This window comes from Heloderma suspectum, chromosome 3 (assembly GCF_057233095.1).
Source record: "Heloderma suspectum isolate Gila_16-S chromosome 3, 16-S_ref, whole genome shotgun sequence".
Lineage (NCBI taxonomy): Eukaryota > Metazoa > Chordata > Lepidosauria > Squamata > Helodermatidae > Heloderma > Heloderma suspectum.
The window spans coordinates 88286657-88299225 of NC_139460.1; the positions used below are offsets into that span (position 1 = coordinate 88286657).

The following is a 12569-nucleotide window of genomic DNA, read 5'->3' on the forward strand; positions in this document are numbered from 1 at the left end:
AGGCGGCGCGGGCTGCTACGTTGCATGTTCGGGGAAGGAGCGGCGAGGCGCGGAAGGGGGGAGCCACACAAAGACTCGGCAGTCCGCCGCCGGTGAGAGGGCGCAGCCCGTGCGCGGCCGAGAGCGTGGTTGGGGCCCTAGTTGGGCGGCGGCGTGGTTCCCCCTTTCCTCCCCGGCCTGGCCTCGCCTCTGGGCCACGAGTTCTTGGGTGGTTCGCCTCTCCTCCGCCCCCGAGGCAGGACTCCGCTCCCTCGCGTTCGCATCGCGCGTGGAGAGGCCTTTTGCCCGTGTTCATTGTGTCTCGGTGTATCTATCACAGGGGGCGGGCGGTACAGGAGAAGTAACCCCGGTCGCTGCGAGGGAAATTGCCATCACACCCGCGCTCTCGACTCCTAGCGAGGCATCCTCTGAATAGGCCCGCTGCGGAGTGGCGCAGCAGCCTTGCGGCTCGGTCTGCTCTGAAAGCGCCAGGCTCTCTCTCTCTCTCTCTCGGCTCCCACTTAGGTGGCTTGGAAGTGCGCTGGGCCTCTCCGGGATGTGATCCTGTTCAAAATCCGTCTCCCGCCGAATCGCTTGAAGCGGGGCAGGTTAAGAAGGGTTGACCGTTCCCCTTCGACTTAAGAGTCACAATGTTTTAACAGCTGCGTGACTCTGGAATGCGACAGATCCATTCGTTCTCGGAGTGGCGATCTAGCAATAGAGGAACGTACAGACACTCGTTTCCTGCCTGTCCGACAGATGCTATAGAAAAGTCAGGGTTAAAGTTAGATGTAGTCGGACTTAAACAGATTATCATGAATTTGCTTGATTTCTATGGGCAGTTGCCCCCAAACGGCTAATAAATCACAGATCTCACCCATGTCTAGCAGCTGCACCGTAAACATCGCAGGTCTGGCGCTCCATGGATCCAAGGCGTGAATCCTTGTGAATCTGAATGATTTTTACAAGGGATTCCCCCCCAAACTGCCATCAGATGGACATCCATGGCGATGGACTGCATGGATGCTGGATGCAACCTAAGTACATAGTTTATTTGAAAAACACACACACTAAAATCCATATTAGTGTAATATTTTTGTTAGGCCAACAGAAAGATCACAAATACTGTGCAGGCTTTTGAGTCCTTCAGACATGTTTATCAGGCAGGATGGTAAACAATGCCAAAAGGAGGGGTGGAGAAGAACAAAGTGGCTGATGTAACCAAATGCAAACTCCATGACTTGAATATCAGCCACTCCCCCCCCCCCCCCGGTGTCATAGCAAGAAGAATTGGGGCCATGATTTTTATGGGACATTCCATGAATTCAGATGTTGGCCTGTTCACACATCACAATAACCCAAAACACTGTTATTAGATGGTGGGTTTTGGCAGATACAGTTTAAAAATTCATAGAATCTGTGAGGAGCCATATTTTGTGCCATGGCGGTGCTTGAAAGTGCCACACCCATAAGTTTCTCAGTGCTGTCCGAGGGTATCAGTATAGTCTGTGATTTGACAGTGGATTTGGAGGGGTTCTGTATAAACATCATGAGCATCCATGCTTTGGATCCATGTTTTTTGTGTCATGGTGGCAGCAATTTTTGCAGTGCATTCTATGGACCCAGATATGATTGGCTGTTCGATGGTAGTTTTGGGAGACCCCATTTAAAAATCAAGAGGTTTTTGTGTCATGGTGGCATAGAGAAGTCACTAGATCTGTGGCTTAATTGGTGCAGTCTGTGGATGCAGATGTGATCTGTGATGTAATTTGGTGGTGGTTTTGGGAAGACCCCTTGTTAGAATCTAAAGGATCTATGAAGATCTGAGGCTCACATCCATGTTATTGCCCTTTCGTGTCATCAGGAGGCAAAGATCTGATTTTTATGGTACAATCTGTGGCATAGCTATTATTTGATGGTAGATTGTGGGGATCCCAGGTTCAGAGGATCCATGAGGATACTTTACTTGGATCCATGTTTTAGCCCCATGGCAGTGCCATGATGAAACCACAAATCCAGGGATAGAAGTATGCTTTGTGATATGATGAAGGACTTGAAGGGAATCAATATTTTAAAATGTGGATTCATGAGAATCTGTGATTCTCACTGGGAAGTACTGAGAACCTATAATTTTTATGATACAATCCTAGATGCAGATTTCATTTATAATTGATGGTTGAAGGGGGGGCATTTAAAAATCCAGACCATCCTTGAAGATCTGTGTCATGTGGTACTATGGAGTAGTAGAGCAGTGATTTTTTCAGTGCACCCCATGGATGAAACAGTGGTCTCTGATTTTGAAGGGATTTTGTATACAATTCATGAGGGTTCATTAGAGTTCATATCATGTGTCCATGTTTTTGTGCCATAATAGCACCAGATCTATGATTTTAATGGTGCAGTATGTGGACAACAATGTGATCTGATAGTGGTTTTGAAAGCAATCTGTATAAAAATCATAAGGATCTAGGTTTTGTGCTATGGCAGCTCCTGGAAGCTGTGATTTTTATGGTGCAGTCCTTGGAGATGGCTGTAAGCTGTGATTTGAGGGATTTATGGGAGATTTCTGTATAAAACAAAATGATCTTTGTCACAAATCCATGTTTTTGTGTCACAGTGGCACCATATAGCAATGGATCCATGGTTTTAATGGTGCAGCCCATAGATATAGGTATGAATTATAATTTCAAAATGGATTAGAAGCAGTGTATGTAAAATTATGAGAATCCATGGCTTGAATTGGTTTTTGTTCTATGGCTGCACCCAAAATGCTGGATCCATTAATTTTGCTGTGCATTCCAGTGATTATAGATGGATTTCATGTAAAAACCATGAGAAACTTTATAGAAGTGGCTGCTATTTTTTCCATTAAAAAGCCTTGCCAAGACAGAAAGGTGGCAACCCCAGTTGTAACTGGAAATATTTACCTTGTTTGTGTAATTTTAAAGGCAGTGGCTAAACGAACAGTATATATCCACTTTCAGGTTTAGTTAAAGAAACTCATCCTTGTTATAAATTATATGTTTTCCCGCTATAGGTCCACATGCTTCCAGTTACAGGCAGTATATGAATGTATACCTTGGACACACTCAGCTGCTAGCTTTTTTCAGGCTTCTGGGCTATCATACTTTCTTTTTAATCAAAAAAAAAAGACATGTAGAATGCACCATACTCTCATTACACCGTTGAGATCTATGGCAAAATTACTGCTCCATTTAGCCCAGTACTGTGTGCTCTGACTGCAGCAGTAGCTCTTCTTGGTCTCAAACAGAGTTCTTTCCCAGACCTGATACTTCAGAGGCTTTTAACTAAGATGCCAAAGATCAAACACTTTCCAGAAAGCCAGCCATGTTAGTCTGTTGCAGCAAATCGACAAGGAGTCCTGTGACACCTTGAAGACTAATATACTTATTATGGCATAAGCTAAAGGCACAGTTTGAAGGGAGGCAGTATCTCAAAGTTAGGAAAAGATCATCAAAACCCAACTTCTGTAACTCATTTATGCATTTTAAGAGTGTTTTTATAAACAAACATTTATAGAAGTTCATAGACTCACAGAATAGTAGGGTTGGAAGGGGCCTATAAGACCATTGAGGCCAACCCCCTGCTCATTGCAGGAATCCAAGACAAAGCATTCCTGACAGATGGTTTGAATGCCTCCAATGTGGGAGAGCCCACCACCTCCCTAGGTAATTGGTTCCATTGTCGTATTGCTCTAACAGTCAGGAGGTTTTTCCTGATGGTCAGCTGGAATCTGGCTTCCTGTGACTGGAGCCCATTATTCTGTGTCCTGCACTCTGGGATGATCAAGAAGAGGTCCTGACCTCCTTCTCTGTGACAACCTTTCAAGCTATCCTATCTCCCCTCAGTCTTCTCTTCTCAAGGCTAAACATGCCCAGTTCTTTCAGTCTCTCCTCATAGGGCTTTGTTTCCAGTCCCCTGATGATCTTCGTTGCCCTCTTCTGAACCTTTTCCAGTTTGTCTGCATCCTTCTTAAAGTGTGGTGCCCAGAACTGGACACGGTACTCCAGATGAGGCCTAACCAGTGCTGAGTAGAGGGGAACTAGTACTTCACATGATTTGGAAGCTGTACTTTTATTAATGTGGCCCAAAAGAGCATTTGCCTTTTTTGCAGCCACATCACATTGTTGGCTCATATTCAGTTTATGATCTACAACAATTCCAAGATCCTTCTCACTTGTATTAATGTTGAGCCAAGTATCCCCCATCTTGTAACTGTGCATTTGGTTCCTTTTTCCTAGGTGCATAACTTGGCATTTATCCCTATTAAATGTCATTCTGTTGTTTTCTGCCCAGCACTCCAGCCTATCAAGATCACTTTGAATTCTGTTTCTGTCTTGCAGGGTATTAGCTATCCCACCCAATTTTGTGTCATCTGCAAATTGGATCAGCATTCCCTGCACCTCCTCCTCCAAGTCATTAATAACAATGTTGAAGAGCACTGGGCCCAGGACTGAGCCCTCCGGTACCCCGCTCGTCTCCTCTCCCCAGTTTGAGAAGATCCCATTGATAAGCACTGTTTGAGTCCAATTCTGTAGCCAACTGTGGATCCACCTGATTGTTGTTTCATCTAGCCCACTTTGAGCTAGTTTGCTAGTCAGGAGATCATGGGCCACTTTGTCCAAAGCTTTGCTGAAGTCGAGGTATATGATGTCCACAGCATTCCCACAGTCCACAAGGGAGGTTACCTGATCAAAAAATGAGATCAGATTGGCTTCTAGTTCTTCTGCTCCTAACTGTCACCGTTTTCCAAGGAGTATCCTCTACTGCATTGCTCACACCTTGCAGGTCACCACCACTGGAAAGTCTTTCCATAGTCTCTTTTCCTTTTTTGTGTCTAGCTTTCTGATTGTTCTAGAGTAGCATGTGCTTGGTCCTCTACTCACTGGAGGTTAAAAACAGAGTCCCACTGTTTGCCGTTGTCTCCTTTGTCTCCTCTTCCACTGCTACTCCCCTGGCCAACTCTTGTTTGCTCTCTCTGGGAGCTTGCTTGCTTTTATAGTTCAGCATTCCCACAGTCCACAACAGAGGTTACCTGATCAAAAAACGAGATCAGATTCATCTGGCAGGATTTGTTCTTGACAAATCCATGTTGGCTTCAGGTAATCACTGCATTGTTTTCAAGGTGCTTCCAGAGTGATTGCTCAATAATCTGCTCCAGAATTTTCCCAGGGATTGATGTCAGACTGACTGGTCCATAGTTCCCAAGTTCCTCCTTTTTGCCCTTTCTGAAGATAGGGACAACATTAGCCCTCCTCCAGTCCTCTGGCACTTCACCCATCTTCCATGATTTCTCAAAGAGAATAGACAGTGGTTCTGTGAGTTCTTCTGCCAGTTCCTTTATTACTCTAGGATGCAGTTCATCTGGCCCTAGAGATGTGAACTCATTCAAAGTAATTAGGTGTTCCTTGACTATATGCCTATCGATCCCAAGCTGCAATCTTGCCCCTTCAGCCTGTATTTTGCCTTTGCCAGGGGGGTCATAGACCCTCTTTTGGGAGAAGGCTGAGCTGAAGTAGGAATTGGGCATGTCTGCCTTTCTTTGTCATCTGTTATCATTTTGCCATCCCCACTGAATAGCTGAACCACCATTTCTTTCCTCTGTCTTTTACTATGCACATATCTGAAGAAAGCCTTTTTGTTGCTTTTAGCATCTCTTGCTAACCTCAGCTCATTCTCAGCTTTAGCCTTCCTGACACCATCCCTGCAATTCTGTGCTAGCTGCCTGTACTCTTCCTTTGTAGCTTGGCCTTCCTTCCACTTCCTATATGTGTCCTTTTTTGTTTTCAGGTCATCCCTAAGCTTTTTGTGAAGCCACATTGGCTTTTTCTGTTGTCTTCCACCTTTTTTTCTTGTTGGAATTGCTTGTGATTGTGCCTTGAGAATTTCCTTTTTTAAAAGCTCCCACCCATCTTGGACTCCTTTTCTCGCTAGCATCGCTTGCCATGGGACCTTACTGATCATTGTTCTGAGTTTATTAAAATCAGCTTTCCTAAAATCCAGGGTACGCGTTTGGCTACACTTGGCTTTTGCTTCCTTTAGAACCAAGAACTCAAGTATACCATGGTGACTTTCCCCCAGAGTTCCTGTAACTGCTACTTTATCCACTAAATTCAACTTCCTAATCCTGTTTTAAGATATAGGCCAGTGCTGAAAATTAAAAGACTGCTTGCTCTTAACACACTGAGCTTAGCCTATGTATATGACCTTCATGAAGAGTGTGTGTGGTCAGTTGTATACAGCTTTATATAGTAATGAGTCCATGTGATGTGTGAGGGTCAACAAACATGAGGTTTCTTCCATTTTGAATTCAAGAAAGTGGGCTGATCGATGCCTGCTTCTTCTTTGTGGTCCCCTGCGGTAATTTTCAAGCACCTATCATTTGAATCCTTTTTTCACCTCTTTCTGGGAACATCTGTGCCCCAGACCATCAACGATGGAGGTGGAAGAATGCCTGCCTTGTTGTGCATTGTTTCTACTTTCAGTGTATTCAGAAGTGTCTGGTGAGTTGGCAGCAATTTCCAGTGTGTTGCAGAGAGGAAGTCAGACTGCACTGTCAGTGTCTGACAGTACAATCCTATGCATGTTTACTCAGAAGCAAGCCCCATTGAGTTTAGTGGGGCTTACTCCTAGGGAAATGGGAATAGGATTGCAACCTGCGACTTCATCGTGATCAGTCCATGAACTAAGGTTTTCAGGTGGACATCTAAAAAACGTAGTTTGTGAATTATACGAATACATCACTGGAAACATGTGTCATATAGCCATTAGGCAGTGAAGACTGGTAGCTTGTTATTAAGTGTACATTTACTTGCAAACCTGGGTTTGCTGGCATGTAATATGCAGAAAGACCCATAATGTGTGAACTGCTGGACAGTGAAAGCCTTGTGTGCTATTGCCAATGAAATGGGGGTGAATGATGGGGACAGCAAGACATCAAGAGAGACTGGGTTCCAGAGAAAGGGGGTTTGTTTTATTTTAAAAAGTTTATACCCCTACTTTTCTGCTAAAAACAGGCCAACAACAAAAATATACATCATTATTAGTATTATTATTATTAATTACATTTCTATACCGCCCCATAGCCAAAGCTCTCTGGGCAGTTTACAAAAGTTAAAACATTAAAATACAAATATTTGTTCTTGTGCAGTCGTTAAGTCGTGTCCGACTCCTCATGACCCCATGAACCATAGCACGCCAGGCCTTTCTGTCCTGCAATCTCTCCCGGAGTGTGCTCAAGTCCATATTCATTGCATCGGTGATGCTATCTAGCCATCTCATCCTCTGCCGTCCCCTTCTCCTTTTGCCTTCAATCTTTCCCAGCATCAGGGTCTTTTCCAGTGACTTTTCTCTTCGCATTAGGTGTAAATGTTTTTAAACTTCATATGTTTGTATTTGTATATAAAATACAAATATACAAAGTTTAAAAACATTTACATAAAAACATATGTAAGTTTTAAAATTAAAGTTAAAACATTACAAACAACCATTAGAATAAACAATCCTAATGTACAAAAACAGCTAAACAGCAGAGAGGATAAGAGCACAAATAACACATCAAATTCAAAAAGTGCTCTCCCCCAAAATCTGTTTTTTTGAAACAGGATAACCTTAACACTATGTTAGAAGGCCAGGAGGAAGGGTCCAGATGGAGCAGGTTCCAAAGCCTGAGTTCCAGGGCCCTGTTGTGTGTACCCACCTGCTTAAACTTCAAAGGCAGGGGAGAGCAGGCCCTCAGCTAGTGAGTGACCTAAGAGTGCAGACAGACTTGTTTGGCCCTGAAGCAAACAGGGAGCCATCACAGTTGATGCATTATTGCTGTTAGGTGTTCCCTGTGGCAAGCTCCAGTTAGCATACTTGCTGCTGCATTTTGAACCCAGTGAAGCATGCAAGCACTTCGTAGAGGCAGCCCCACATAGAGTATGTTATAGTGGTCTAACCTGGATGTTACCAAAAGCATGTATGCCTGTGGCCTGTGAATCAATCTGAGGTGGTAAAAAAGTTCTCCTGGCTGTCTCTACAACCTGTGTTTCCAAGACTATAGCCAGTTCCAGAACCACCCCCCAAGCTATAAGCCTGCTCCTTCAGAGAGAGTGCTACTCTATGTAAAACAGGCTGAATGTGTAAACTTGGATCAATTCCTGGTATTAGGATGAGTTCTTAAAAGATGAGATAAAAATATGACAAATTATTTTCTGTGGTTAATGTACCATTGCCTTGAGTTAATAAAAACGTAAAATTAGCCCTCAAAGGGATTTGAATGTAACACCCCTGATGTAGCCTTTTTGTTCGTTTGTTCTTTGCTAGAATACACAAAACGTGCAGGTAGTTGCTTTTTCAATTAGAAAAATTCAAAAGTAACAGTAGAGCAATATCTTTAAAGGGGCCAGTTAACACAAAGCAGTAAGCATCCTTTCAATTTCTTCAGAGCTCTTCTTAAGGCAGGATGTTAAAAAAGGGGTGGAGGAGTGAGAAAGCAGGGTATGATGGAAAAGCCCTGTTTTTCCTTGCAGGTGGTTCTTTCTATTTTTAACTTGGTCTAAAACCTTCAGGGATAGCCAACGTTTCTTAATGTTTACGCTAATTTAATTTTTCTCTCAATTTTTTCCTCATGTTTACTTTTCAGGATCATGCAGTATGGAAAATTCTACATTTGAAGATTTCAATCACATCACATTTTATAGAAGTTATATTAGACCATGTTGTGAATTGGTAAGTGACTTAATGAATAATGTCTGGTTTTGTTGCTCTACTTGTTAGCTATAATGCACAGAGGCAGAGTAGCATAAAATCAGGTGGATTTTTTTTTCTAGTCTGAGATGTGTACATATTTTATTTATATGATAAAGATATTTGTGTTTAGAGATATTCTAGAAAAGCAACATGTTTGGCACCCCTGGTAAAAGACATGCAGTCAAACTTCTTAATAAATATGTTGTTAATTTTGAACATGGACACTGTAGGTTTGCCTAGCAGTAAAGGGCTATTGCTGATGCTGTCTTAGTTCTTTTTCTTCTGTGATGGAGGTGAAACAAAGAAAGATAAGGAGTAAACAGGTACTATACAGAAGTTTATTATAATATGCTGTGCGCTAGTGTTTGGGGGATAGAAACTCTTCTTTGTGGGCAACTCAACCTAGTCAGTTCAGTTCAAAGGTAACATGCCGTATGTTGCCTCCTTGAAAACCTGACAACAGGTTTTCTGCCTGAAATGCTTTGAGTTCAGTGTTTCATCATAGTAACTGGCTGCTAGACCTCATTGTCCTTCTCTCATTTCTTTGGTGCTGCTTTCCATCCATCCCATCCCATCCCATATTGTGTATTTCAAAGGGCATTTTATATACCAGCATATTTTAACTGTTCTGTCATAGACTATTTTATGTCATTGCTTAGCAAGGAACTTGACTCATTTTCCTGCTGCCTTTCCATCTTTCTTGTGTAGCAAACAAAGTCCTTCTGTTCCAGCAATGAAAGGAAAGCTCAGCTTTCCTATGAAATGTACAACAGGCTGTTCAGAGCACAGCCTGTCTTGAGAAACTAGTTGTTAGGAGGACACTCTGCAAAGTGAGAATACATTTTGGTACTTGATACATTTTGGTGTATTGGTTTGAGTTACGTTCAAAATCTGCAGTTGAATCAGACAGCTCACTATTGCCTAAATGCAGGCTATTTTTAACTTTTGCATCACATTATTTGCTTTCAGATAAATAATTATAAATATTTGTGTTGTTTTGTAGGCTCGTGCCAGATTTGTAAAGTGTTCTTCAAAGAAATATAAATCAGGTACATAAACTGACTATGTCAAATTCATAAGAAAAGGTTGTCCTCTATAGTTTGCTTATCTGTGTTGTGTTTGATAGCTCAGTCCCGGGCTTTGCTCTGCTGCACAAAGGCAGAGCAGCATAGTATATTGTGTTAGTGGCCTAGCACTGGGTCATATCTTCCGACTTCTAGGGCTACTTCAGCTTTGTTTTGGATCCTTATCTTTGTCTCTCCTTTCCACTCCCCATTTTGTTCCACAGGTGATATCTGTAAAATATGGTGCAGTAAGCCAGTTCGTGAGCTGCACAAATATTGTGATGTGATTAAAATATGCACCTTTAGGCCACTTCTATTTGTGCCTGGAAGTAACAACACAAATAAATATGATCCCAGGTAAACAGGCATTTTTTGGTGTTCATTAAATGTTTACTTTGTACTCTTGTTTAAAGGCTTAAAAATAAAAGACCTGTGTATGTTTTGCAACATCTGCACAGAGAGGTTATAAAAATAGTAAGGATGTTAACAGGTCATTGAGAAAATAACAATAAATGAACTGGAATGATTTATTCAGAGTGACACTGGAAACCTTAAATCTTGTAAAGTAGGGGTGGACAGAATGTAGATCTCCAGATGTTTTGGATTTCAACTCCCAGAAGCCCCTGCCAGCATGGCCAATGATCAGGAATGCTAAGAGTTGATGCCCAAAACATCTGCAGATCTACTTTCTGCCCACCCCTGCTGTAATGGCTTATGGCTGCAATCCTAAAGCTACCTACTAGAGAGCAAGTCCCTAAGAACTCAGTTGGGCTTACTTTTGAGTAGACATGCTTCGGATTGCACCATTAGTTGATTACGGATGTTAAATATATTAAAAGTGCAAACCTGTTGTTACCCAACTCTATCTGATCTGGGGTGATCAGTCCCAGTCAGATTTGGGATCAAAAAAGAGTCGAAATAATGAGGCTGCACACAGGAGCACTCCTACTCTTACATTGTTTTATTAATTACACCAATTGCATATAGAGAATTTGCACTTCAAATTACAGATATCCTATAAATAGAATTTAGTCCCTGTCCAATCATACTTACCACTCACTACTATGGGAGGCCAACCCCACTCAGTGAGACTTTGCTCCAGAGATTATGGGGTCTGAAGATGCACACATTCCTCTTGTTATGAGAACTCCAAATTGGGCTGATCTAAGCCCACTTTTATATCCATCAGTCCATAGTCACCACATGGCCATTGATCCTTAGTCCATGGTCCTGGCATTACCTCATGGCCAGTTTGGCTGTTGACCCACTTCTGTTAGTTCAGAGTCACTGCAGCCTCTCACAGACATTTGACCACTGACTCACAAGTCAGAAGATAGTCTTATGGCCGAGGGTGGAATGCTCCAGGGTGAGCTGCCCACGGACCTAATGGTTATTCTACAGGATGTTACAAGGGCTATTTTGAAACATTGTTCTACAGGCTGCTGTAACTGCTGACATGAAACTTGCTGATCTCAGACTTTGGCGGCCTCTTCACCCAGTTTTCAGAAGTGCTTATCGGCATGATTTCTGTGACCCCTAATACTCCATAGCTCTCAGCCTTGCTGGAACCCATCATCATTCATACTACCGGAACCATTCACCTAAAATTGAATATGAACTATGGATACACAAATGCTGATACATACATACATGATAACACATACAGTCAACTACCCAGAAAATGTAATGCCCAGTGTCACACTTTGCATGTTTAGACAGAAAAGAAGTCCTACAGTTCCCAGCATATGGAATTATAGGATTTTTTAAAAAAAATCTAAACTTGCATAGGATTGCACTCTAAAAGAGTTAGGAATACCTGTGGTTTCTGGTACACATAAAGGTGTTAAAATAGAATTTTGTCACAATTTGTTGTTGTCAGATAGTTCCAAGTGCTGATTTATTTCAGTCTTCCTTAAATAGTAGCACAGAATGACATTTAACATGGATCTTTTTGCATTTAAGTGATTGCCAATTTGGTGAGCTAAGTCTGGAGAAACTGAATCAAATCGAGACTCTAGAAGATGTTACTGATATAGCCAAAAAGTTTGCGGTAAGCCGTTACTGTTTTCATTTCATCTGAAATGTTAATGCTGTGTTAGCACTTGAAGGATAACATAAATATAGGCTGCATGGAATTTTTTTAAAAATAGTAGCTTCTATTTCAGTGAACTGTAAATAATACTGTTGCCTTGCTGTTGTGTGTAACTTTATTTACTTTCCATAGTCATCTGAAGTTAGAAAATCCTTCGCCTCACTGACTTTAGAATAAAATTCTACAGCAATGTATGTCATATTGCTTAGTGTGTATTAAAACTTTTGCAGTTATCTAGTATAATCCTAGTACCATCTATTATAGTACCTTTGAAGAACAGATGAGCAGAAATGATTTTTTAGTATTTTTGATGATGTGGTATCATTCGTAATAATCAAACATCACTGAAGTTATTTCTGTGCTGTTAAAAGTTAGGTTCTGTAAGTTCTTGCGCTTGTGAAATTTCGTAAGCAGGGCATTTTAACAGAAAGTGAGTGTACAATCAATGTTGTTGATAAGCCTTTGTTCTTTATTCTCCCTCATCCCCAGAATGATCAATTTTTCATCAATGGCTTATTGAAAATTGGAACTGAAATAGACAATGTAAGTTTATTTTCAACTCTGTATTCAAATACTGGAAGCCTTTTTGATTTGTCAGAATTCCATGCCTCTTTTTCTTTTCTTTTTGGAATGAGGCTCATTAATAGCAACTCCAGCCCTTTTTGTTGCATAGCAATCAT

The 12569-nt window shown here is 41.7% G+C and overlaps 1 protein-coding gene across 11 annotated transcripts in view; it reads left to right on the plus strand.

Moving 5' to 3' along the window:
* Nucleotides 1-12569, plus strand: part of TTC3 (tetratricopeptide repeat domain 3) — a 97093-nt gene that overhangs the window by 1091 nt on the left and 83433 nt on the right. For 8 of the 11 annotated variants that reach the window (XM_084843697.1, XM_084843705.1, XM_084843694.1 and 5 more), the window contains exons 2-6: nucleotides 8627-8712; nucleotides 9737-9782; nucleotides 10022-10154; nucleotides 11760-11847; nucleotides 12379-12432. In XM_084843697.1, the coding sequence (XP_084699823.1) occupies nucleotides 8627-8712; nucleotides 9737-9782; nucleotides 10022-10154; nucleotides 11760-11847; nucleotides 12379-12432 (407 nt within the window). Of the gene's footprint in view, nucleotides 1-65; nucleotides 93-8626; nucleotides 8713-9736; nucleotides 9783-10021; nucleotides 10155-11759; nucleotides 11848-12378; nucleotides 12433-12569 lie in introns of those variants that run through there. The other 3 variants (XM_084843698.1, XM_084843701.1, XM_084843703.1) reach the window with 1 other exon arrangement.